Source organism: Aquarana catesbeiana, linkage group LG12, assembly GCF_042186555.1.
Source record: "Aquarana catesbeiana isolate 2022-GZ linkage group LG12, ASM4218655v1, whole genome shotgun sequence".
Taxonomy (NCBI): Eukaryota; Metazoa; Chordata; class Amphibia; order Anura; family Ranidae; genus Aquarana; species Aquarana catesbeiana.
This window is the reverse complement of record NC_133335.1, coordinates 240,949,560-240,977,331: the sequence shown is the minus strand read 5'-3', so window position 1 is coordinate 240,977,331 and position 27,772 is coordinate 240,949,560. Positions and strand designations below refer to the sequence as shown.

The window sequence follows — 27,772 nt, the reverse complement described above, 5'->3', positions numbered from 1 at the left end:
TGTATTTTTTAGCTGGTTCTTGGATTTGATTTAAAATTATGACAGAACACGTGTAATTTAAAGAATATATTATCTCATTTGCATTAAAAGCCATTAAAGCAGATTATAAATATTGTTCTAAAATTCTGAGTCTTTTTTTTTTTTTTCTTCATGACATCAGCAGGGCTCTAACAATATGGGCCTCTGGCCCAGGAGTGTCAACTTTCTGGAGTAAACTTTTCTCTTCGTTTTTTTTTGGAATTGCACTATAGAGAGAATTTCTTCTCAACAAGTGGTCCCTTGTCCTTGCCTGGCATTTCCCATACTATACCAGTACAGGAAATATGGGGTGCAGAACAAGTTCTATGAGTCCCATGGATGAGAAATGAACTGCTTGGATTGGAGAAGTTCCGATATTTCCAGGCTTGGATCCTAGATACGTCAAGTATTGGTCATGGATTACAGCCAACGTCCAGGGCTACCATATTTTACTGTCATCTTTCATGGCCTTGACCAGCCAGTCTCTTTCCTGCTCGTCCTCGGAGTCGCTCATGTCACTGTTGTCGGGGGCGAGAAGCCGTGAGTAGTTGATCTTCTTGATTTGAGGAAGCTTGGGTTGGATGACCAAAAACATCAACAGCCAGGTCAGTAACATTACACAGCAGGACTGGAAGAGAATGGCTAGGCTGAAACTGCTGATGACGAAACCGCTGGCAAAGCTGCCTAAGCTAGCTCCGAAGTGGTGGGATAAGCAGTGCAGGACGAGCTGGATGGACCTCTCCATTCCTGGCGTGGCCACGTCATCGATTTGTGATTTGATGGCCCATAAAAGAACACCGTTGCTGAAGGCGCTTGACAACTGAATAGGTAACACAGCCCAAGGTGCCCACAGAAAGGAATAATACAAAAACTCTACTGCTTGGCAGAGGAGGCCAAGAGCCACCATCCACTTGAAGGACAAGGACCTCATAAGTTTGCCTTTAAAAATATACAAGATCATTTCAGAAACTAGGGCGAGGACCACAGAAAGCCCCATGTAAAGTTCAGAGCTCCCCATATCCTGCATCTTCCAAAATAGGAAATTGGCAGCGGTGGACCTCGCGGCACCCATCAAAAATACAGTCACCGAAATCAAGATGATACGGCCGTCACTTACCATGAGGCCCAAAGCTTTTATGGTCTTGCTTGCGTGTTCCGTTTTCTTCGAGACATGTATGGGATACAGCGTGCTCAACAGAAGAGTGATAATCATAAAGGTAGAGTAGCTATAAAAGTGGAGGTAGAATCTGGGTAGGCCGGGGATCAAGAAACACTTGACGTTATCTATCACAAATACAATGGAGAAGGATCCGAGGCAAGCCCCCAAGTAACGCCAGATCCAGATCTTCTCGTGCCGATCTGTGGCATCCACAAAGTCAAGGTATTCATAAACGCTGTCGTCTGCTGTCCACTCCAGAGGTGAAGCGACAATTTCCCAAATAAGTACAATTCCCAGAACAACCAGGAATATCTTATGTTCAATCAGAAAGTGCTCGGGTTGGGTAGCCTTTTTGGCAAGGTCTCTTTTCTTTGGCACATCGTGGTTGAAAGCTTCAGTTTGTGATTGGAAAGTAATGGAACGAGTACTGTCATCTTTAGGTTCCTGTGCTAAAGAGGTCCTCATAACTGCATCACTTAAATGGGTCCTATGCTCTGGGGCGACTGTAGATTGCTTGCTGGTGGTGATTCTACCTTTTGGCTTGATATACCTTTTAGAAGCATCTGTTTTAGGCAGTTTTTCGGGGGTGATGGCAGTTTTTAAAAGGATGGATAAATCTGGGTTACGAGGAGTCTCAGCATGTACATTCTTTAAGGCTTTAGGAGTAATTTTGGTTTCCATGGAGGCTGCATTGCTAAGACTTGTAAACATGACCGATGCCATTGTAGTTATCTGGGGAGGTTCAGGCAACACAAAACTGCCGTTGTCCTCAGGTCCGAACAATTCAATGTCCATGGCACCCGGCATAGTCTGTCTGTTTGTCCCCGAGAGACTAACGTTGCAGAACTTGAGGACCATGTCCTTCTGCAGCGGTGGGAAAAAGGTGAGGACTCCGCTAGCCGCCGCCGAAAAAAGCAAAGAAGAAATAATGATGAACCTTCTCTTGCTGTTGGTCTTGGCCACAAAAGAGCAAAACGGAGCCCAGAGAGCAAAGACGATGTGTTTTGCCCCCATTATAATGCCCACCAGTGGGGGGCTTAGTCCGAAGTGTCGGAAGAAGATGGTTAAAAAGGGAAAAACACAGAAATTTCCAATATTGTGGAAGAAATTGAATAAACTGGCAATGGCCAAGGTCTTGCTGATGTCCCATTGTTTGGGGGCACTCATGGCTCCAGCTTGAGGTGTCTACTTCCAGGAGACCTGTAAAAAAACAAAAAACAAAAAAAAACTTCAAGTTACCGAATTCATACCAACTGAAGAAATGAATGGACATGCATCACATTTCCATCTTATATTTACTACCTGCATACTTAACCACTTGACCTCCGGTATGTTTTACCCCCTTCAAGACCTCATTTTCGGCACAGTGATACTTTTAACTGGTAATTGCGGGGTCATGCAACACTGTACCCAAATGAAATGTATATCATTTTTTTTTTCACATAAAATCGAGCTTTCTCTTGGTGGTATTTGATCTCCACTGTGTTTTTTAATTTTTATTATATAGACAAACGACCAAAACTATAAAAAAAAAAATAAAAATTCTACTTTCTGTTAAAAAACATATCCAACAAAATCAAATTTCTTCACAAATTTAGCCCAAAATGTATTGTGCTACGTCTTTGGTAAAAAAAAAAAATCCCAATAAGTGTATATTGAATGGTTTGTGCGAAAGTTATAGCGTTTACAAACTAGGGGATATATACATGATATTTACACAGCTATGACACTATACTAGTAATGGCGGTGATCAGCGACTTATAGCGTGACTGTGACAGTGTGGCGGCCAATCTGGCACTAACAGACGCTATCTGGGAGGGTCACTAACTGACACGGACATCGCTAGTGACACGAATACAGTGATCAATGATAATACTGTAAACTGACATTATACTAACGACACAAGGGGCAATGAAGGGGTGAACTGTGGGCCTACCAAGTGGAATGTCTGCTGCTTTCACTTACTGATCACGCTGTTTTTTCTCCTTCTGCTTTTCAGGGAGAAGAATCAGGCAGATCGCTGTTCACTGCCCAGAGTTCTGTGTGTTTTGTAAACAGAGAACTCTGTGTGTGATTGGACACAGCCAATCAGCAGGTTGAAATCTGAATAACATCATCAGCAGTCACTTCCGGTTCATGTGTAGGTGTTCTGGTAGTATCTGGTGTAGACGAAACTTCTGGGGTGCAGCCTGGAGCAGTAGGAAGGTGAGCGGGGTCTGGACTAAAGTAGAGCAACTAGCTAACGGCACACATGGTGTGAAACATGGGAACGCTATAGTGGAAGGTGAACAAGACTGGAGAGAGAGGACTGAGCAGTGGAGGATCAGCAGAGCTGGGGGACCAGAGCAGGAGAAACTAGCAGATGTCACATATGGTGACCAGCATGGGAGTAATATAGTGGGAGGTGAGAGGGGACCAGAGAGAGGAGGGTCCGAAAACCAGAGGATCACCAGAGCTTGGGGTTACTACTAACTGGGGGATCAGCAGAGCTGGGGGACCAGAGCAGGAAAAACTAGCAGATGTCACATATGGTGACCAGCATGGGAGTAATATAGCGGGAGGTGAGTGGGGACCAGAGAGAGGAGGGTCAGAAAACCAAAGGATCACCAGAGCTTGGGGTTACTACTAACTGGGGGATCAGCAGAGCTGGGGATACTACTGAGTGGAGGATCTGCTGAACGAGGGTACTAATAAGCTGGGGGTCTGCTAAATGTGGATACTAATGATCTGGGGGTCTGCTGAGTGAAGGTACTAATGATCTGGGGGTCTGCTGAGTGAGGGTACTAATGATCTCGGGGTCTGCTGAGTGAGGTTACTAATGATCTGGGGGTCTGCTGAGTGAGGTTACTAATGATCTGGGGGTCTGCTGAGTGGGGGTACTAATGATCTGGGGGTCTGCTGAGTGAGGTTACTAATGATCTGGGGGTCTGCTGAGTGAGGTTACTAATGATCTGGGGGTCTGCTGAGTGAGGTTACTAATGATCTGGGGGTCTGCTGAGTGGGGGTACTAATGATCTGGGGGTCTGCTGAGTGAGGTTACTAATGATCTGGGGGTCTGCTGAGTGAGGTTACTAATGATCTGGGGGTCTGCTGAGTGGGGGTACTAATGATCTGGGGTTCTACTGAGCTCCTTTTAAAATAAATAAAAATCAATACACAGAGAGCATTTGCTAAAGTTCATAAAGAGGAAGTAAAGCCTCTAAAAAAAAAAAAAAAAATATACACCCTGCAAGACAAAGGCATAATGAGTTAGTATGCATAGTATACTAGCTCATTATGAATTACCTGAGATTGAGTCCCCCGCATCGGCCCTCGTTCACCTCCTCCGACGCCGCCATCTATCCCGGAGTGACTTCCGGGTATTGCGGCTCCGGCGCTGTGAGTGGCCGGAACCGTGATGACGGCACTCCCGCGCATGCGCGCTGGTGCCGCCACTAATGGCATAATCGCCGTTAGAAACGGCACGTTCAGTGCGCCTGCGCCCAATGTCTACGGTGCATGTGCCGTAGACATAGGTACCGCTATTTCTGCAAATATCTCCTAAACCTTTTAGGTTTGGGAGATATTTCTTGCACCTACAGGTAAGCCTTAATCTAGGCTTACCCGTAGGTTAAAGTGGTTGTAATGGGTTTACAACCACTTTAAAGCTTCAATTAAAGCATCACCGAATCATCAAATACACATCAAAAAAGTATGATGAAGCAGTAGGTGCTTTAGTCCTGGTTTACATCGGCACAGCATTGAAATTGTGCTACTTCAGCGTGACTTCAAAGCTGCAGATCTGCGAGAATGAAAACCCCTCCGACAAGCTTTAATCAGACATTGATAGAAGTTACTGCTCTATACTGCTGATGAGAGAAGGTATTTAGCAGTTTATATTTACTAAAATAATTGCATTCCCATGTGAAGTGTACTGTGGGAGAGCAGATATAGTGACTGCAGAGTCCTGGGGAGATCAGATATAGTGAATGCAGGGTCCTCGGGAGAGCAGATATAGTGACTGCAGGCTCCTGGGGAGATCAGATATAGTGAGTGCAGGCTCCTGGGGAGATCAGATATAGTGAATGCAGGGTCCTGGGGAGAGCAGATATAGTGACTGCAGAATCCTGGGGAGATCAGATATAGTGACTGCAGAGTCCTGGGGAGATCAGATATAGTGACTGCAGGCTCCTGGGGAGAGCAGATATAGTGACTGCAGGCTCCTGGGGAGATCAGATATAGTGACTGCAGGCTCCTGGGGAGATCAGATATAGTGAATGCAGAGTCCTGGGGAGATCAGATATAGTGAATGCAGGCTCCTGGGGAGATCAGATATAGTGAATGCAGGGTCCTGGGGAGATCAGATATAGTGAATGCAGGGTCCTGGGGAGAGCAGATATAGTGAGTGCAGGCTCCTGGGGAGATCAGATATAGTGACTGCAGAGTCCTGGGGAGATCAGATATAGTGAATGCAGGCTCCTGGGGAGATCAGATATAGTGAATGCAGAGTCCTGGGGAGAGCAGATATAGTGAATGCAGGCTCCTGGGGAGATCAGATATAGTGAATGCAGAGTCCTGGGGAGATCAGATATAGTGACTGCAGAGTCCTGGGGAGAGCAGATATAGTGAATGCAGGCTCCTGGGGAGATCAGATATAGTGAATGCAGGCTCCTGGGGAGATCAGATATAGTGACTGCAGGCTCCTGGGGAGATCAGATATAGTGAATGCAGGGTCCTGGGGAGACCAGATATAGTAAAACAAGGAAGAGGAGGCGCCTCTGGGTGCAGACTTTAAAACAATTTATTGTAAAAACAGCAACAGCTAGATTTGCACTCACATTTGAGAAGAAGGTATCAAACATAAAATAGTCCCAAGGCAATCCAGGGGATCCGTGGAGTCATCTCTCTCGACTGGTGGATGTGTAAACTCTGGGTAGTCTAAAGCGCTGGAAGTAAGCCGGCCGACAGTGGGGACAGACACCAAAACGAGGCTTGGATGGCAAACAGTATCCGGGCGAGGGATGATGACGTCACACGATGTGCGACGCGTTTCCTGAGCTGGCTCGCCGTGAGTGGCGTGACGGCGGCGCTCCTTTGTCAAGCTGATTGGCTGGGAGCTAAGAGGGGTGTATATATAGAGCGGCAGTGGGGAGGAGAGCGGAATAGCACATAGAGGAGCGGGAGTGGCCTAGAGACCTGTGTGTAGAAGTGTCAGCAGTGACGGGGATCGTAGAGAAACATGAATGAGAGAAAATTAGTGAACTAGGAAAAGGACTGTGGGGGAGGAAGGGGGAGGGGAAAAAAAACGAAGAGACACGGCAACGGGAAAGAAAGGGAAAAAAAAAATATATAAATATATGTAAAACGCAATAGAACATATATGAGCGGAGGATCATAATGAAAAAGTAAAAAAATATATTAAAAAAATATTAAAAAACCTGGGGCATATGACCATGATTGTCTATTGTGTACAAAAAGGAAAAAAAGGGGGGATGGATATATGTGTGTGTGTGGAGGCCGAGAAAGGGGAAAGAGAAACAGTATGATATATGCTATATAATGTGGCGATGTATATTTGCACATAAGTGGATGGTATATATGAGTATATGTGCAAGTTACAGAGAATAATATTTCTGAATAAATTAGAAAAAAATGTGATAATAATAATAATAATAACTATGTATGATATATGACATGTATAAATATGAATAAGTGATATATGCCCATAGTAGTGCACATCCACATAGGTGGTATGAATGAGAGGGAATCGAAAAGGTAAAAACGGGGGGGGGGGGGGGGAAGAAGGGGTCGAGGGGGGAGGGAAAGTGAAAGAGGGATGAACGCAATGAAGGGAATGTACCTGGTTATGTACATAAGAGTACATTCCAGCACGTGCATATACATGCAGAGTCCAGATGGAAGTAAGGATAAGAACAAAAAGGGACAAACGTGCATGTCTACGTATGTAAGCCAAGTATATGCAATAGACATCAACGTATATATTCTACAACGATAACATTGTAAAATATTAAATATTGTTATCAGATTAAAAGGTAAGATGAATGATAAAAATAATAATAATGTTAAAATGAAATAAAAGTTAAAATAAAAAGTGGGAATGTGAATGCCATATTAACATGTATTGATGTTAACATTACAAGATGGCTGATGTTTCGATACATTCGTTGTTTTAAAGTCTGCATCCAGAGGCGCCTCCTCTTCCTTGTTTTACAGTGCTCTTGGGATAATGGCTTACACTCCCATCGGAAGGCTGCCTTGAATATGGACTATATACATCACCCTCGTCTCCTTAACTTGTTGTGTTACATCACGGACTCCATTTCCTATTTTTATTGTCACTTTTTACTGTCATTTGTTATCCCATCTAGAGTTCATCTGTGTACATTACTGCATGATTGGGTTTTTGTTGTTAACTTTTGCGCTGAATACTTGTTTTTTATCAGATATAGTGAATGCAGAGTCCTGGGGAGATCAGATATAGTGAATGCAGAGTCCTGGGGAGAGCAGATATAGTGAGTGCAAGCTCCTGGGGAGAGCAGATATAGTGAGTGCAAGCTCCTGGGGAGAGCAGATATAGTGACTGCAGGCTCCTGGGGAGAGCAGATATAGTGAATGCAGAGTCCTGGGGAGATCAGATATAGTGAATGCAGGCTCCTGGGGAGAGCAGATATAGTGAATGCAGGCTCCTGGGGAGAGCAGATATAGTGAATGCAGGCTCCTGGGGAGAGCAGATATAGTGAATGCAGAGTCCTGGGGAGATCAGATATAGTGACTGCAGAGTCCTGGGGAGATCAGATATAGTGAATGCAGGGTCCTGGGGAGATCAGATATAGTGAATGCAGAGTCCTGGGGAGACCAGATATAGTGAATGCAGAGTCCTGGGGAGATCAGATATAGTGAATGCAGAGTCCTGGGGAGAGCAGATATAGTGACTGCAGAGTCCTGGGGAGAGCAGATATAGTGAATGCAGGCTCCTGGGGAAACCAGATATAGTGACTGCAGGCTCCTGGGGAGATCAGATATAGTGAATGCAGGCTCCTGGGGAAACCAGATATAGTGACTGCAGGCTCCTGGGGGGAGCAGATATAGTGAATGCAGGTTCCTGGGGAGACCAGATATAGTGAATGCAGAGTCCTGGGGAGATCAGATATAGTGACTGCAGGCTCCTGGGGAGATCAGATATAGTGACTGCAGGCTCCTGGGGAGATCAGATATAGTGAATGTAGGCTCCTGGGGAGATCAGATATAGTGAATGCAGGCTCCTGGGGAAACCAGATATAGTGAATGCAGGCTCCTGGGGAGATCAGATATAGTGAATGCAGGCTCCTGGGGAGATCAGATATAGTGAATGCAGGCTCCTGGGGAGATCAGATATAGTGAATGCAGGCTCCTGGGGAAACCAGATATAGTGAATGCAGAGTCCTGGGGAGATCAGATATAGTGAATGCAGAGTCCTGGGGAGATCAGATATAGTGACTGCAGGCTCCTGGGGAAACCAGATATAGTGAATGCAGGCTCCTGGGGAGATCAGATATAGTGAATGCAGGCTCCTGGGGAGACCAGATATAGTGAATGCAGGGTCCTGGGGAGATCAGATATAGTGACTGCAGGCTCCTGGGGAGATCAGATATAGTGAATGCAGGCTCCTGGGGAGATCAGATATAGTGACTGCAGGCTCCTGGGGAGACCAGATATAGTGAATGCAAGCTCCTGGGGAGATCAGATATAGTAAAACAAGGAAGAGGAGGCGCCTCTGGGTGCAGACTTTAAAACAATTTATTGTAAAAACAGCAACAGCTAGATTTGCACTCACATTTGAGAAGAAGGTATCAAACATAAAATAGTCCCAAGGCAATCCAGGGGATCCGTGGAGTCATCTCTCTCGACTGGTGGATGTGTAACCTCTGGGTAGTCTAAAGCGCTGGATGTAAGCCGGCCGACAGCGGGGACAGACACCAAAACGAGGCTTGGATGGCAAACAGTATTCAGGCGAGGGATGATGACGTCACACGATGTGCGACGCGTTTCCTGAGCTGGCTCGCCGTGAGTGGCGTGACGGCGGCGCTCCTTTGTCAAGCTGATTGGCTGGGAGCTAAGAGGGGTGTATATATAGAGCGGCAGTGGGGAGGAGAGCGGAATAGCACATAGAGGAGCGGGAGTGGCCTAGAGACCTGTGTGTAGAAGTGTCAGCAGTGACGGGGATCGTAGAGAAACATGAATGAGAGAAAATTAGTGAACTAGGAAAAGGACTGTGGGGGAGGAAGGGGGAGGGGAAAAAAAACGAAGAGACACGGCAACGGGAAAGAAAGGGAAAAAAAAAATATATAAATATATGTAAAACGCAATAGAACATATATGAGCGGAGGATCATAATGAAAAAGTAAAAAAATATATTAAAAAAATATTAAAAAACCTGGGGCATATGACCATGATTGTCTATTGTGTACAAAAAGGAAAAAAAGGGGGGATGGATATATGTGTGTGTGTGGAGGCCGAGAAAGGGGAAAGAGAAACAGTATGATATATGCTATATAATGTGGCGATGTATATTTGCACATAAGTGGATGGTATATATGAGTATATGTGCAAGTTACAGAGAATAATATTTCTGAATAAATTAGAAAAAAATGTGATAATAATAATAATAATAACTATGTATGATATATGACATGTATAAATATGAATAAGTGATATATGCCCATAGTAGTGCACATCCACATAGGTGGTATGAATGAGAGGGAATCGAAAAGGTAAAAACGGGGGGGGGGGGGGGGGGGGGGAGAAGGGGTCGAGGGGGGAGGGAAAGTGAAAGAGGGATGAACGCAATGAAGGGAATGTACCTGGTTATGTACATAAGAGTACATTCCAGCACGTGCATATACATGCAGAGTCCAGATAGAAGTAAGGATAAGAACAAAAAGGGACAAACGTGCATGTCTACGTATGTAAGCTAAGTATATGCAATAGACATCAACGTATATATTATACAACGATAACATTGTAAAATATTAAATATTGTTATCAGATTAAAAGGTAAGATGAATGATAAAAATAATAATAATGTTAAAATGAAATAAAAGTTAAAATAAAAAGTGGGAATGTGAATGCCATATTAACATGTATTGATGTTAACATTACAAGATGGCTGATGTTTCGATACATTCGTTGTCTGCACCCAGAGGCGCCTCCTCTTCCTTGTTTTACAGTGCTCTTGGGATAATGGCTTACACTCCCATCGGAAGGCTGCCTTGAATATGGACTATATACATCACCCTCGTCTCCTTAACTTGTTGTGTTACATCACGGACTCCATTTTCTATTTTTATTGTCACTTTTTACTGTCATTTCTTATCCCATCTAGAGTTCATCTGTGTACATTACTGCATGATTGGGTTTTTGTTGTTAACTTTTGCGCTGAATATTTGTTTTTTATCAGATATAGTGAATGCAGAGTCCTGGGGAGATCAGATATAGTGACTGCAGAGTCCTGGGGAGACCAGATATAGTGAATGCAGAGTCCTGGGGAGATCAGATATAGTGAATGCAGGCTCCTGGGGAGATCAGATATAGTGAATGCAGAGTCCTGGGGAGATCAGATATAGTGAATGCAGAGTCCTGGGGAGATCAGATATAGTGAATGCAGAGTCCTGGGGAGATCAGATATAGTGAATGCAGAGTCCTGGGGAGATCAGATATAGTGAATGCAGGCTCCTGGGGAGATCAGATATAGTGAATGCAGAGTCCTGGGGAGATCAGATATAGTGAATGCAGAGTCCTGGGGAGATCAGATATAGTGAATGCAGAGTCCTGGGGAGATCAGATATAGTGAATGCAGAGTCTGGGGAGATCAGATATAGAGACTGCAGAGTCCTGGGGAGATCAGATATAGTGAATGCAGAGTCCTGGGGAGATCAGATATAGTGAATGCAGAGTCCTGGGGAGATCAGATATAGTGAATGCAGGCTCCTGGGGAGATCAGATATAGTGACTGCAGAGTCCTGGGGAGATCAGATATAGTGAATGCAGGCTCCTGGGGAGATCAGATATAGTGGATGCAGAGTCCTGGGGAGATCAGATATAGTGAATGCAGAGTCCTGGGGAGATCAGATATAGTGAATGCAGAGTCCTGGGGAGATCAGATATAGTGAATGCAGGCTCCTGGGGAGATCAGATATAGTGGATGCAGAGTCCTGGGGAGAGCAGATATAGTGAATGCAGAGTCCTGGGGAGACCAGATATAGTGACTGCAGAGTCCTGGGGAGATCAGATATAGTGAATGCAGGCTCCTGGGGAGATCAGATATAGTGAGTGCAGAGTCCTGGGGAGATCAGATATAGTGAATGCAGAGTCCTGGGGAGATCAGATATAGTGAATGCAGAGTCCTGGGGAGATCAGATATAGTGAATGCAGAGTCCTGGGGAGACCAGATATAGTGAATGCAGAGTCTGGGGTTTAGTAACACTTTAACATGCTTTGCCTCGAGTTCTCACGGGAAGTTTTTATTTTAACCAGCAAATGAGTGTAATTTGCTATGGCGCATGACGACAGGTGCTTCATCTCGTGCATGTGCAGTATGAAAATACTGCAAGATCTTGTGAGATCTCAGTTTGGGTACAAGATTTCCCTGAAGGCAATGGTGAGGGAGCATCTGAAGATAGCAGTTTCAGGTGATTTCACACTAGCTTGCGGAAATGCGTGTCAATAGGAATTTGGGGGATATATATATATATATATATATATATATATATATATATATATATATATATATATATATATATATATATATATATACACACATACAGTATCTCACAAAAGTAAGTACACCCCTCAGTGACATTTGTGTAAATCTTTTCTTGTATCTTTTCATGTGACAACACTGAAGAAATGACACTTGTCTACAATGTAAAGTAGTGAGTGTACAGCTTGTATAACAGTGTAAATTTACTGTCCCCTCAAAATAACTCAACACACAGCCATTAATGTCTAAACCGCTGGCAACAAAAGTCAGTACACCCCTAAGTGAAAATCTCCAAATTGGGCCCCAATTAGCCATTTTTCCTCCCCGGTGTCATGTGTCTCATTAGTGTTACAAGGTCTCAGGTGTGAATGGGGAGCAGGTGTGTTAAATTTGGTGTTATCGCTCTCACTCTTTCATACTGGTCACTGGAAGTTCAACATGGCACCTCATGGCAAAGAACTCTCTGAGGATCTGAGAAGAAGAATTGTTGCTCTACATAAAGATGGCCTAGGCTATAAGAAGATTGCCAAGACCCTGAAACTGAGCTGCAGCACGGTGGCCAAGACCATACAGCGGTATAACAGGACAGGTTCCCCTCAGAACAGGCCTCGCCATGGTCCACCAAAGAAGTTGAGGTCACGTGCTCAGCGTCATATCCAGAGGTTGTCTTTGGGAAATAGACGTATGAGTGCTGCCAGCATTGCTGCAGAGGTTGTAGGGGTGGGGGGGCAGCCTGTCAAAACTCAGACCATACGCTGCACACTGCATCAAATTGGTCTGCATGGCTGTCGTCCCAGAAGGAAGCCTCTTCTAAAGATGATGCACAAGAAAGTCCGCAAACAGTTTACTGAAGACTATCAGACTAAGGACATGGATTACTGGAACCATGTCCTGTGGTCTGATGAGACCAAGATAAACGTATTTGGTTCAGATGGTGACAAGCGTGTGTGGGGGCAACCAGGTGAGGAGGACAAAGACAAGTGTGTCTTGTCTACAGTCAAGCATGGTGGTGGGAGTGTCATGGTCTGGGGCTGCATGAGTGCTGCCGGCACTGGGGGGCTACAGATCATTGAGGGGACCATGAATGCCAACATGTACTGTGATATACTGAAGCAGAGCATGATCCCCTCCCTTCAGAGACTGGACCGCAGGGCAGTATTCCAACATGATAACCACCCCAAACACACCTCCAAGACCACCACTGCCTTGCTAAAGAAGCTGAGGGTAAAGGTGATGGACTGGCCAAGCATGTCTCCAGACCTAAACCCTACTGAGCATCTGTGGGACATCCTCAAACGGAAGGTGGAGGAGCGCAAGGTCTCTAACATCCACCAGCTCCGTGATGTCATCATGGAGGAGGGGAAGAGGACTCCAGTGACAACCTGTGAAGCTCTGGTGACCTCCATGTCCAAGAGGGTTAAGGCAGTGCTGGAAAATAATGGTGGCCACACAAAATATTGACACTTTGGGCCCAATTTGGAGATTTTCACTTAGGGGTGTACTGACTTTTGTTGCCAGCGGTTTAGACATTAATGGCTGTGTGTTGAGTTATTTTGAGGGACAGCAAATTTACACTGTTATACAAGCTGTACACTCACTACTTTACATTGTAGACAAGTGTCATTTCTTCAGTGTTGTCACATGAAAAGATAGAAGAAAAGGTTTACACAAATGTCACTGAGGGGTGTACTTACTTTTGTCAGATACTGTGTATATATATATATATATTTCCCTTTTCAAATAAGCAGCTGCTGTAATCACTAAATATCAGCAATAGACTTGGTTACTCTCAGCAGGCCGGCGGATTAGACGAAACACTGCAGAGGAGAAGAATGTGGAGCTGGACCCAGCCTGTCATGTGACCACCAATTTATGTATTTGGGGACTTTAGTTCAAGAATTTTTTGTTTTCAATAACAAGGTGTGATTAGCTGATAGGATATTAGCTGGGGAAGGAATGTGTGTTTTTTTTTTTTTTTTACTAATACCCAGTGACAACTTTAAACCTTTCCTGTTGAGTGTACAAATATATCACCGTAGGATGGACGGAGGTGCTGCACCGCTTGCTCCCAGCACAGAAACTGAGCTCTCAATGACAGTTCCAAGTCTTGTACTAATGATCAGGAATGGGGAGGCCTGGTTCCTGATCACCTGATCGCTGTGATAGGCTCTGATTGGCCATCACAGTGATCAGTCACTCTACAGCCCGCCCCTGTGTTGTTTACTCCTCCTGATTGGAGATACAGTGGCAGCAAAACCCGGGACCCCCCCCTCCCCTGTGGCTCGATCATCAGCCCACCACCCCCCCCGCACTTACCCCATCTAGATCGCGGGCAGCGCTTCCTCCTCCTCGGCAACTTCCCCTGCGCCTTCTCCTCCTCTTTCTCGGTGGCCAATACGATCGCTTCTCCTCTCGGCCAATCGGGTCTCAGGACCCTCTTCCTGATTGGCCGGGGAGGAGAATCAGGAAGACAATAGCGAATATTAATTTGCTTTTGTCACACAACTGGGTGGGCTCTGGACCCCGGGCCCACCCTTTTTTGAAGCCAATTAGAGCTTCAGGCTCTGATCATGTGCTTATAAAAAAAAAAAATAAAACATTTATTATACTGCAGCTTACCAATTCTTAGATGTGACGGCTGCATTCGCTTTCTTTTTTTTTTTTTTTTTTTAGGCTTTCTTTCTTTTATTTTCACCTGGTGATCCAGCCAGCAAGTCTGTTGTTTTTCAGAAGAGCAAGCTCTCTAGTTACAGGGATGAGACAAACCATTTACCACCGACGGGTGCTTACAATGATCAGCTTTTATTTATTCACGTAAAACCTTTTATCCCGAAAGTAGCAAAACTGTAACTGTTTATAAAGTGTGAGCTGCAGTTTGTCTTCAGTTTGTGTTTTTAAAGCGGAGCTCCACCCCAAACATGGAAGCTCCGCCTGTTTGCTTCCTTTTCATTGAGAATTTATTTATTTTACCGGCTGGAACTCCGCTTTAACCTCTTGCCGACCAATCACCGTCGTTATATGGCGGCAGGTTGGCTCTCCTGTGCGGATCGCCGTAGCTGTACAGCGGCTCGTGAAGTTGCGTGCCCGCGGGGAGGACTCGATGTCCGCCGGTGACCCGCGATCGCCTAGTACAGGGGCAAAACGGGGATCTGCCAGTGTGAAGAAGTGGATCCCCCTTCTGTCAGGTGACACGTCAGAGATCTTCTGTTCCCAGAGATCTGTCCCTGGTAGCCCATCCCCCCTACAGTTAGAACACCTCCCAGGGAATACACTTAACCCCTTGATCGCCCCCCCTAGTGTTAACCCCTTTCCTTGCCAGTGACATTTAGACTGAAACGCATCAACTGTTCTCATTTGCGTTTGGACACTGTGGCTTGTCAATAAATATTACACTTTTTAAGAGCAATCAGCGAAGTGCGGATCATCTTTTCGACATTTATACAGCAATCAGTTTTTATAGCTCTGATCAATGTAATAATGTCACTGGTCCCCAAAAAAAGTGTCATTTGGGGGTCAGATTTGTCCGCCGCAATGTCGCAGTCCCGCTAAAAATCGCAGATCGCCGCCATTACTAGTAAAAACAATAAAACAAATAAAATACAATAAATAAATCTTTCCCATAGTTTGTAGACGCGATAACTTTTGTGCAAACCAATCAGTATACGCTTATATACGTGAATTTTTTTTTTACCAAAAATATGTAGAATACATATCGGCCTAAACTGATGAATAAATTAGTTTTTTATATATTTTTTTGGATATGTATTATAGCAAAAAGTTAAAAAATTATTATCTTTTTTCAAAATTTCGCTTTTTTTTTGTTGTTTATAGCGCAAAAGAATAAAAACCGCGGAGGTGATAAAATACCACCAAAAGAAAGCTCTATTTGTGGGGAAAAGAAAAAGGACGTCAATTTTGTTTTGGGTACAGCGTTGCAGGACCGCGCAATTGTCAGTTAAAGCCACACAGTGCTGTATCGCAAAAAATGGCCTGGTCATGAAGGGGGTAAATCAATCCAAGTCCGGCATTCTGTGTCTACGGACGCCGAATGCTGGACTCGGGCTCGTGCCCGCACGTTAACCCCCCCTGCCAGGGACAGCGCTTCTCCTAGGACAGTGATGGTGAACCTTGGCACCCCGGATGTTTTGGAACTACATTTCCCATGATGCTCATCTACACTGCAGTGTACTTGAGCATCATGGGAAATGTAGTTCCAAAACATCTGGGGTGCCAAGGTTCACCATCACTGTTCTAGGGCAAGAATAGGCAATTAGCGGATCTCCGGCTGTTGCAAAACTACAAGTCCCATCATGCCTCTGCCTCTGGGTGTCATGCTTGTGGCTGTCAGAGTCTTGCTATGCCTCATGGGACTTGTAGTTCTGCAACAGCTGGAGGTCCGCTAATTGCATATCCCTGAACTAGGGGGGGGTTTCCAGATGCCAGAAGAAGCTGGGAGCATCGCCGGGGGAACCCCAGAAGAGGAGGATCGGGGCCACTCTGTGCAAAACGAACTGCACAGTGGAGGTAAGTATGATATGTTTGTTATTTAAATAAAAAAAAAAAAAAAACAGGAGGGTTTAGTAACCTTTTAAGTAGTTAAACCTGCTAGTCCATCTAATTCTACCCCTCCCCCCAGACTGACATTGCTGCTGTCCAAAGGTGCCCCCTGTGCTCCTTCATCCAGAGTGTGTGTGGGGGGGCACTCTAATACGGGAGGTGCGTTACTGGCCAGATCACAAGGTGAAAACGAACAGAGGAAAAAAAAAATGCCTAAAAAAAAAAATAAAAAGCCTAAAAAAAAAAAAAAATGCCTACAAAAATAAAAATAAAAAACAGAGGCTAAAAAAATAAATAAAAAAAAAGCCTAAAAAAAAAAAAAAAATGCCTAAAAAAAAATAAAATGCCTAAAAAAAAAAAAAAAAAATGCCTACGAAAATAAAAATAAAAAAAAGGCTAAAAAAATTTAAAAAAAGCCTAAAAAAAAAAAAAAAAATGCCTAAAAAAAATATAAAATGCCTAAAAAAAAAAAAAAAAAATGCCTACAAAAATAAAAATAAAAAAAGGCTAAAAAAATAAATTAAAAAAAAGCCTAAAAAAATAAAAAATGCCTAAAAAAAAATGCCTAAAAAAATAAAAATAAATAACAAATACAGCCCCCACATCTAATAATTGGTAAGCTGCAATATATGACATTTTTGGTTTAATACGGCTTTAAAAGAGGAGCTCACCTACCTGCATCACACGCTGGTTAGATTAGCACAGATAAAATGGTAACAAAAAATAAATAAAAACATCTTCGCATTTCCTGAATATGAACGCGGCGCGCTGCGCGTCTCCAGAACGCCGTTTCCTTCTTTTTGGCTCCACAAATACAGAACAAATACCTCCCCAACCCCAGACTGAGCCGTTCACCCGCAGAGCGCGAAGGAGGGGAAAGTCAGCGCCGAGACTCGGGAAATCCCCATCTCTGAATGATAAAATAGAACAACATAATATTTGTTGGATGATTTCGATCTTCCCGGTGAGGACGGCGGGGAAGCTCTGCACGTGGCGTTGTAGAGAGCGTCTCCCGGGGTGTGAATGTTTGCTGACAGCTGCAGGACGCCACTTCCTGGTGTAATACGGAGCTCAGGACGCCTCCGCCTCACAAATCACACAAGAAAAGATTTGCTACAATATTCAGGAAGATAATACAGTGTATCCATAGGCAAAACTTTCTTCTTAATGGTAATGAGTGGAGAGGGATTAGAACATCTGTCAGGTATTTAGTGCTGTGTCCCCGTTAGGGACATTCACCCTCCTCTATTTGTCCTGTTTACTATTAGCACCGAAAATGAAAGAAAATCCCACGTTTTGTGTTGTCACCAGAAAAGGAATAGAGGGGAAATCTTCCAATGGGGACACTTGTTCTGGTGACAACCACTTTGCAGGGATTTCTTCTCACTTCCTGTTGTGGCTATGGGACAGGAAGTGAAGGGAAATCTCCCCAATGGGACACAGATAGCAAGAAAAAAAAACCCAACGGGGTAGAACTCATTCTTGCTCTATCCAAAATAAAAAAGAAATGCCTTTAGTTCCAATGGGGACACTTGTTCTGGTGACAACCACTTTGCAGGGATTTCCTCTCACTTCCTGTTGTGGCTATGGGACAGGAAGTGAAGGAAAATCTCCCTAGTGGGACACAGATAGCAAGAAAAAAAACCCAAAAACAACAGGGGTAGAACTCATTCTTACTCTATCCAAAATTAAAAAGAAATGCCTTTAGTTCCAAAGGGGACACTAGTTCTGGTGACAACCACTTTGCAGGGATTTCCTCTCACTTCCTGTTGTGGCTATGGGACAGGAAGTGAAGGGAGATCTCCCTAATGTGACACAAATGGGGTTTATAACCCTCCCTTACTCTATCCAAAATTAAAAAGAAATGCCTTTAGTTCCAATGGAGACACTAATTCTGGTGGCACTCCTAGATTCTCTCACTTTGGAGGGATTTCTTCTCACTTCCTGTTGCGGCTATGGGACAGGAAGTGAATGAACAAATGTCCCCAATGGGACACAGATGGGGTTTATTACTCCCCCTTACTCTATCCAAAATGAAAAAAAAAATGCCTTTAGTTCCAAAGGGGACACTAGTTCTGGTGACAACGACTGTAAAGGGATTTCCGCTCACTTCCTGTTGTGGCTATGGGACAGGAAGTGAAGGGAAATCTTCCCAATAGGACACAAATAAAAACTGACAGGGGTATAACCCTCCCTTTTTCTATCCAAAATGAAAAAGAAATGCTTTATTTCCAAGGGGACAATCATTCTGGTGACACCCTGAGATACCCTCACTTTGAAAGAATTTTCTTCTCACTTCCTATTGTGGCTATGGGACAGGAAGTGAAGGGAAATCTCCCTAATGGGACACAAAATGGGGTTTACAACCCTCCCTTACTCTATCCAAAATGAAAAAGAAACGCCTTTAGTTCTAACGGGGACACTAATTCTGGTGACAACCACTTTGCGGGGATTTCCTCTCACTTCCTGTTTTGGCTATGGGACAGGAAGTGGAGCATAATCTCCCTAATGGCACACATATGGCAAAAAAAAATCCAGGGGTATAACTCTCCCTTACTTTATCCAAAATAAAAAAAGAAATGTCTTTAGTTCCAATGGGGACAATAGTTTTGGTGACACCCCGAGATTCCCTCACTTTGGTGGGATTTCTTCTCACTTCCTGTTGTGGCTATGGGACAGGAAGTGAAGGGAAATCTCCCTAATAGCACACAGATGGGATTTATTACCCTCCCTTACTCTATCCAAAAAGAAAAAGAAATGCCTTTAGTTCCAATGGGGACACTAGTTCTGGTGACAACCACTTTAAAGGGATTTCCTCTCACTTCCTGTTGCGGCTATGGGACAGGAAGTGAAAGAAAATCTCCCAAAGGGGACACAGATGGCAAAAAAAATAATCTGACAGGGGTTAAAACCCAAATGAAAAAGTTTTGCCTTAAGTTCTACTTTGAAATTATACTTATAAATGTAATTTTTTTCATATTAAGGCTCGGTTCACACTGCTGCGACTTGTAATGCGACTTGCGAGTTCAAAGTTCATGACAAGTCGCACCCCGTTACCTACCATGGAACCGTTCTATTCTGTGTGACTCAAGTCACAGCAATTTAGAAGAGCTTCCTGCACCACTTTGGGGCAAATTCATCGCGACTGGCATTGACTTCTGTAAATGAAATCGCAAGCCGCAATGAAGTTGCTTAGGATGTCGGCTGTCAAAGTCGCACGGCTTAGATGTGAACTGTGCCTCAATGGACGAGGGTTAAACCCCCTTGGAAGTGTTTCTTTCCCATCTGTGTCCTTTCCTTCTTGTAGACACAACAGGCAGTGAGGGGAAATCCTCTGTTAGTTGTCACCGCCACCAATGTCCCCATTGGAAGCATCTACTTCCTGCTCTGGTGACAACTGCAAAAATCTGGATTTCCCACCACTTCCTGTCTCTACAACAAAGGTCACTAGGATAAAGAGTGGGGGGAAGCAATAAAACCCGACAGGGGTTCTAACCCTTCTCCATCCAAAACTAAAATAAAAAGTTTTGGGAAGGGGTTATAGTACACTGCAACCCCTTTCCACCTGTCCCGGCGTCCCTTAAAAAAATTCTGAACGTTGGGGGGGAAGCTTGGCTGATCATGTGCTGCTGTTAATCATTTTGCCCCGGAAGACGTCTTTTGATGACGAAACGCGTGGGACGGAGACTCCTCCGTCCAACGCGTTTCGTCATCAAAAGACGTTCCAGGAAGTGGATGCCAGCGTTGTGATTGTATTTTACATGTGTTTTAATTTTATGTAGGTGTATCTCTTTACTATGGAGAGGCTTTTCTTCTCTTGCCTTACATGTAATGCTGGTAACCTGGATATGTGTATCTAACGGACGGTGCCCCGGGTCAATATTGTAGCTGTTTGGAGGGTGACCTTGACGTCCAAGGAGATTATATATGTACTTGATGACCACTCTTGATTTTAAGTGGGTCAAGGAAAGTTGGTAAGCGAGTACCCCGTTATCACTTTGGGAGCCTGGTGGGGGGACCCAAGATGAGGAGGATCAGGGCTGCTCTGTGTAAATCCATTACACAGAGCAGATAAGTATGACATGTTTCTTATAAAAAAAAAAAAAAATTCCTTTTACGATCACCTTAATGGAACATTCCATCATTGTTTGAGCGGTAGACCTCAGGGGAGTCTGTACGGCTCGGTGACACGGGTTCTATTTAGCAAACATCCCGAAGCTGCAGCCGGGACCGGTCCAGCAGGTTGTGGATTGTCACCAAACCGGTATTTCCAAAGAAGAGCCGGCAAAATCAGAGAGCGTGATGAAATGACTCTTCTGTGCGCGGGTCACAGCACAGAGCTGCCAGAGATCACAATGGAGGACCTAAAATATGACATCTAGAATTAAAGGAGATGTACACCCCAGATATAGACTGCTCCTATTGGTGCCCCTTGGTCTCTTAACCACTTGAAGACCGGGCATTTTCTGGCACTTTTCTTTACATGTAACAATCTGTATTTTTTTTTGGCTAGAAAATTACTTGGCACCCCCACACATTATATATATTTTTACAGCAGAGGCCCCTAGAGAATACACTGGAGGGTTTTGCAATTTTTTTGTGTCGCACGCTATTCGCGCAGCGGTTTTTCAATCGCAGTTTTTGGGAGAAAAAAAAAAATACACTTTTTAAAATTATAAAGCAAAAAAAAAACACAATACATAACCCATTTTTTTTTTTTTTTGTAAAATATATAAGATGGTGTCATGCCGAGTAAATAAATACCAAACATGCCACGCTTTAAATTTGCGCGCTCACAACGGTGACAAACGACGTCAATTTTACTATCCATAGGTGACGCTTTAAAAGCCTTTACAGGTTACCACTTTAGATGTACAGAGGAGGTCGGGTGCTACAATTACTGCCTATGATCTGACGTTCGCGGTGATACCTCACGTGTGGGACGATCGCTGGTTGTGTGCGTTTAGGACACGTTCCCCTTTCAGCGCTAGCACGGGGGGGGCACTTTAACCACTTCACGCCCAGGCTATAGCAGATGACGGCCGGGCGGTGGTTCAGTTATCCTGACTGGGCGTCATATGACGTCCAGCAGGATAACATGACGCCGCGCGCCCGTGGGAGTGAGTATCGCAGCGATCGGTGGAGCGGTGTGTCAGTCTGACACACCGCTCCACTGATCTTGGTAAAGAGCCTCCGGCGGAGACTCTTTACCATATGATCAGCCGTGTCCAATCACGGCTGATCACGATGTCAATAGGAAGAGCCGTTGATCGGCTTTTCCTCACTCGCGTCTGACAGACGATCGACGGCTCTCCTGACAGAGGGGGTTTGCGCTGATTGTTTATCAGCTCAGCCCCCCCTCGGATGCCCACACTGGACCACCAGGGAAGCCCCCAGGACCACCAGGGAAGGGGGCAACATGTGGATGGCCAGGTATGTACCCCCATGGCCATCCACATGTGCAAATTATGCCAGATCTGTGCCAATCAGTGCCCACAAATGGGCACTGACTGGCACCATTATATATTAGTGATGCCCAGCAACCCCTCACTCCCATTAGTGTCATCAGTGCCACCCATCAGTGTCCATTGGTGCCACCTGTCAGTGCCCATCCGTGCCCATCAGTGCCTATCAATGCCACCCATAAGTACCCATCGGTGCCACCCATAAGTACCCATCAATGCCACCTACCAGTGCCCATCAGTGCCTATCAGTGCCACCCATAAGTACTCATCGGTGCCACCTGTCAGTGCCCATCCGTGCCCATCAGTGCCTATCAATGCCACCCATAAGTACCCATCGGTGCCATCCATAAGTACCCATCAATGCCACCTACGAGTGCCCATCAATGCCGCCTATGAGTGCCCATCAGTGCCGCATACCAGTGCCACCTATCAGTAATAGGTGGTGACAGGTCCTCTTTATGGAGGGATCGGGGGGGTCTATAGGACCCCAAATCCCTCCTTTGCACTTGAAAGCATTTAAAACACCAAGATCGTGTTTTTGAATACTTTCGATTTTTTTCAATCCGGCACCTTTAAGACTCCAGTAAACAGGAAGTGAGGTCATAAGGTCACTTCCGGGTCACAACATCCGAGCTTTCTTCGGGTCTCTGGCCAACTGGCCGACGTGCCGGCTGGTCGCTCGGGCTCCCGGTGGGACGGGAGAGCCCGGGGGAGGGGGGAGGAGGGGGTACATCCCCTCCTGCTGCTTGTAATAACAGCCGAGTGGCTGATTAGCCGCATCGGTTGTTGTTACAAGACAGCACCGGGGTGATGCCTGCGGCTGCATATCATCCCGCTACAACCTCTTGAAGCCAAATGACGTACCAGGTACATGATTTGGAGGCAAGTGATTGGAAGTGATTTGTTATATCTGATAAGTGCTATAGAAAAAAACAAAGAAAAACACCTGTTGATCCTGCCAGAAATCCAGAGATCTGATAGCCTCCTGCGCTGCATTCTTATCAGTTACAATGGGGGGGGAGATTTACATGGAGAGTGAAAAATCTGGTGCAGCTCTACATGGGAGCCAATCAGCTTCTGACTTCAGCTTGTTCAGTTAAGCTTTGACAATAAATCCTGGAAGCTGATTGGTTTCTATTCAGAGCTGCACCAGATTTTAGTAAATCAACCCCCCCCCCCCATGTGTTCCCAGCTCTTTCTGTGCACTACAAAACACCTCCACCATGTGATGGAGAACAGAAGGGGGGTGTTCGGAAGTCCTAGCACACTTCTTGTCCTAAAGGTGACAATGCTGCATGTGTGTGACACACATTGTAAGAATGCTATGGGGGAGGGGAGGGTGTGTGTATAACTTGCAGAGCTATTTGTTGTGTGGAACGGCCTGTACATTCATTCTGTATGAGTGACGGCAAAATCAAATGTTACCATTTTCTCTCCACATTGGATGTTCTTCTTTCATAAAAGTAGCATAAATCAGGAAAATACCACATTATGTCCACTAGATGGTGCTGGTGAACATAGGAAATACATTATTTACTATGCCAGCGCCATCTAGTGGCCATAATGCGAGAACGCAGCCTAACAACATTTGATTTTGTCCCCATTCGCACATCCACCTTCACAGAATGAGAAGCTCTGTGTCTTGTTTTTTTCTTTACATACCTAAAGGCATTTTTTATTCATTTTTGGAGGGTTATAGCCCTGTCACTTTTTTTTTGCCATCTGTGTCACATTGGGGGGGGGGGGGGGGGGGATCCCTTCATTTCCTGTCCCATCAGCCAAAACAGGAAGTCAGAGGAAGTCCCTCCAAAGTGAAGTTGTCACCCGAACTAGTGTCCCCATTGGACGATTTTTTTTCCTTTCTTCCTGTTCTGGTGACAACCCAAAATTTGTTCTTTCACTTTCGATGGACAATTTGGAGGTTGGAAACCTGAAGGGTTTGCATTTGGTGGGCTCCCCCAACAATGATGGTGACATGTAGGGAAGACCCCCATTCACACCTAGACAGTGGCGACGCGTTTTGTTTTTTAATGCGACGACAAGCATAGGGCAGCCCATTTCACTTGAATGAAAATAAATGATAAAAAAAATTTCCTGCGCTATAAAATATCACAAAAGGCAGAAAATATAAATCACATAAAAGAGAACTAAGTAGAGCTTCTACCACCGGTATGTACAATCGCTATACACATAACAATCAATCAGATAAAAGTGAAGTACTCCACACTGCAAACATGAAAATAGAAAGAAGACAACAAAACACAATAATGCAAATAAAAACCAACCAGCTGACGCGTATCGCTCCCTCCAGGCTTTCTCAGGACTTCTTTTTGTTTGCATTATTGTATCATTTGGCTGTTTCGTATTCACTCTTTATGTTTGTAGCGTGAAGCTATTTGTCAGATCAAGATCACTTATAGATTTAAATTGGACTTTGTATGGGACTTCTATTTAACCCCTTCCCTACCGGGCACTTTTACCCCCTTCCTGCCCAGGACAATTTTCAGCGCAGTCACACTTTGGATGACAATTACGCGGTCATACAACACTGCACTCATAGGACATTTTTATCATTTTTTTCCCACACAAATAGAACTTTCTTTTGGTGGTATTTAATCACCTCTGGGGGATTTTTATTTTTTGCTAAACAAACAAAAAAAAAACAGAAAATTTAGAAAAAGAAAAAAAACAAAAAAAAAAAACATCATTTTTCATAGTTTGTTATAAAATTTTGTACATTTTTCTTCTTCACTGATAGGCTGCACTGGTGAGGAGGCACTGATGGGCACTGATAGGTGACACCGACAAGCTGCACTAATGGGCACTGATGAAGAGGCACTGATAGGTGACACTGATGGAAAAGCACTGAGGGGCACTGATAGGCGGCACTAAGAGGGGGCACCGATAGGTGTCACTGATGGGCACTGATAGGCAGCACTGATAGGAGACACTGATGAAGAGGCTCTGATGGGAACTGCTAGGCACTGGTAAGCAGCACTGATGGACACTGATAGGTGACACTGATGAGGAGGCACTGATAAGCTGCACTAATGGGCACTGATAAGCTGCACTAATGGGCACTGATAGGCGGCACTGATGGGGACTGATAGGTGACACTGATGAAGAGGCACTGATGGGCACTGATAGTTGACACCGATAAGCTGCACTAATGGGCACCGATAGGTTGCACTAATGGGCACTGATGAAGAGGCACTGATAAGTGACACTGATGGAAAGGCACTGAAGGGCACTGATAGGCAGCACTAAGAGGGGGCACCGAAAGGTGTCACTGATGGGCACTGATAAGCAGCACAGATAGGAGACACTGATGAAGAGGCACTGATGGGAACTGCTAGGCACTGGTAAGCAGCACTGATGGGCACTGATAGGTGGCACTGATGGGTACTGATAGGCTGCACTAATGGGCACTGATAGGTGGAACTGATGGACACTGATAGGTGGCAGTGATAGCACTGGTAGGCAGCACTGATAGGTGCCACTGATGAAGAGGCACTGATGGGTGACACTGATGGGCACTTGTAGGCTGCACTAATGGGCACTGATAGGTGGAACTGATGGGCACCGGTAGGCGGCACTGATAGGCTGCACTAATGGGCACTGATTGACAGCACTGGTAGGCACTGATAATCAGTGTCGATGTCCCATAACAAAATCCGGTTATTGGTTCTTCTCTCCTCATGTTGTCAGTGTGAGGAAAGGAATGCTGATAACCGGCTTGTGTTTACATCATGATCATTGTCACTGGACACAGCTGATCACGTGGTAAAGGGTCGCTGTGATTGGCCCTATACCCCGATCTGTGATCAGCTGAGTCCGAAGGACCCGGCGATCACAGAGGGGCGTGCAGGAAGCGCGATCGCGGGAGGACGTCAATAGACGGCCCTCCCGGCAAAATAAAGCCTGCGCTGTATCCGTCATTCGTCTATAGCGTGGGCGGGAAGAGGTTATTCACCTCATATTTCAGAACGCCGCCTTGTATTAATTCTTATTATTAGCACCCCAAACGCGGCCAGCAGGCATGCATTTTTTTTTTGTGTGCAGCAACAAACGCGCCACAATGCGAGTTAGAAAGAGGCGCGAAGCTCTACACTATAAAAAAAAAAAAAAAAAAAAAAAAAGGCAAAAAGGCGCTTCTTTGGTAAGCTTGCTGTGTTCAAATGAATGCGCATCACGTAAAAAAAAAAAAAAAAAAGGCACGTTGCCGCTATGCTAGGTGTGACTGAACCGCTAGCGCTGAAATACCGCAAGCCGAGTGTTCGGTGGCGCAGTCCCACCGCCTAAAAAAAAAAAAAGGGGGAGGGATCAACTGCTTTTGCATTAGTCCCTCTTTTAGACATATGGTAATATATTCAACAGCCCACCTACATTGCAGCCGCTTGGGGTTGCGCATATTGTGAGCGCTTGCAAGCGTTTTTTGTTTTTTTTGCAGGATGACACGCTTGGCAGTTGGCGCCGCTTGCTAAGCGCATTAATATGCTGTAAAAAAAAAAAAAAAATTGCGACAATTTATACAAACCCGAGCAGCCGCCATGGAGGAGGGCTGTTAAAACGCGTCAGTTATCATGTCTGAAAGGGGGCCTAATGCAAATGTTGTGAATCTTCTTCTTCTTCTTTTTTTTTTTTTTTATTTGTTAAATTTGGACCTGTCAGTGCCACCGGCGGCCAATCACAGAAATTCGCCATGGTTGACATCGGACAGGTCTGAATGGACGCATTTCGAGCCAATCAGGAGCCTGCGATTCGCCAAATGGGGCGATCTAACTGGCTGATTTTTGATAAAATCCCATTTTATATCCATGTATCATTATATATATTAAATATATTGTAGTGTATAGTAGAATTGGACCTCAGGCAGTATATATACACACATGTATACAGTATATACACATGATTTCAGGCTATATATATATAGATGTATATATATAGATCTATGTATATATAGAGATCTATATATATATATATATATATATATATATATTAGCATACATATAAATAATAATCATTTTATATGTGTATCTCTCCCCCCAGTGATGAGAAGGGAAATGCTCTGCTATGAATGATTATTATCATTATGATGTATTATTCTAAGGCCGATGACGTCACACGCACCTGCAGCCGCTCACACCGGGCTCCCCTCCTCCTCCTCCGCCGTTCTGGGGCTCCTGGCCGCCTGGGGCCCCTCCATACCGGAACGGACAAAGTGTGGCACCTGCTGTCCCCGCCCACCGCCTCACCTGCCCGGGAGACACGTCACTTTAGGGCCGCCACCGCCCCGCTCCTCCCACACACACACAGGACCCGCCGGCAGGTGTCGCTGTTGGCCAGGCTCAGCGCACACACGGCGGTTGCTAGGGAGACGGAGCGGGTCATAGAGAAGGAGGAGACAGGGAAAGGGGACGTCCTCTGCCGCCATCTTGTGTCCACATCGCTAACTGCAGCGCTGAGGTGATTTTTTTTTTCCCCCCTGTTACTCTGAGAGGGAGAGTGTCGGGCGGGAGCGGTGAGGAGGATTGGATTACCCTGGAAATAGGGGACCAATTATAAACCATGGGGCCCCAACTATGGATCACAGGGGGGGCAATTATAGACTGTGGATCACATTTATAGACTTTTGGCACCAACTGTGGACCACGGGGCCCCAAATATAGGCCGCGGGCACCAACTATAGATTGTGGCCCTTAATTATAGTCCGTGAGGCCTCAGCTATAGACCATGGGGCCCCAAATATAGGCCGAGGTCTCCAACTATAGATTGTCATTGTGGCCCTTAATTATAGACCATGGGGCCCCAAATATAGACCGTGGGCACCAACTA

General features: G+C 45.0%; 1 protein-coding gene across 1 annotated transcript; it reads right to left on the bottom strand.

Moving 5' to 3' along the window:
- Nucleotides 1-51: 51 nt before the first annotated feature.
- MFSD6L (major facilitator superfamily domain containing 6 like) lies at nucleotides 52-27,259 on the bottom strand. The gene is made up of 2 exons (XM_073606993.1): nucleotides 27,068-27,259; nucleotides 52-2,377 (listed from the first exon to the last, which is right to left on the bottom strand). The coding sequence occupies exon 2, from the start codon at nucleotides 2,342-2,344 to the stop codon at nucleotides 458-460; it is 1,887 nt and encodes a 628-aa protein (XP_073463094.1). The 5' UTR covers nucleotides 2,345-2,377; nucleotides 27,068-27,259; the 3' UTR covers nucleotides 52-457.
- Between the last annotated feature and the right edge of the window lie 513 nt (nucleotides 27,260-27,772).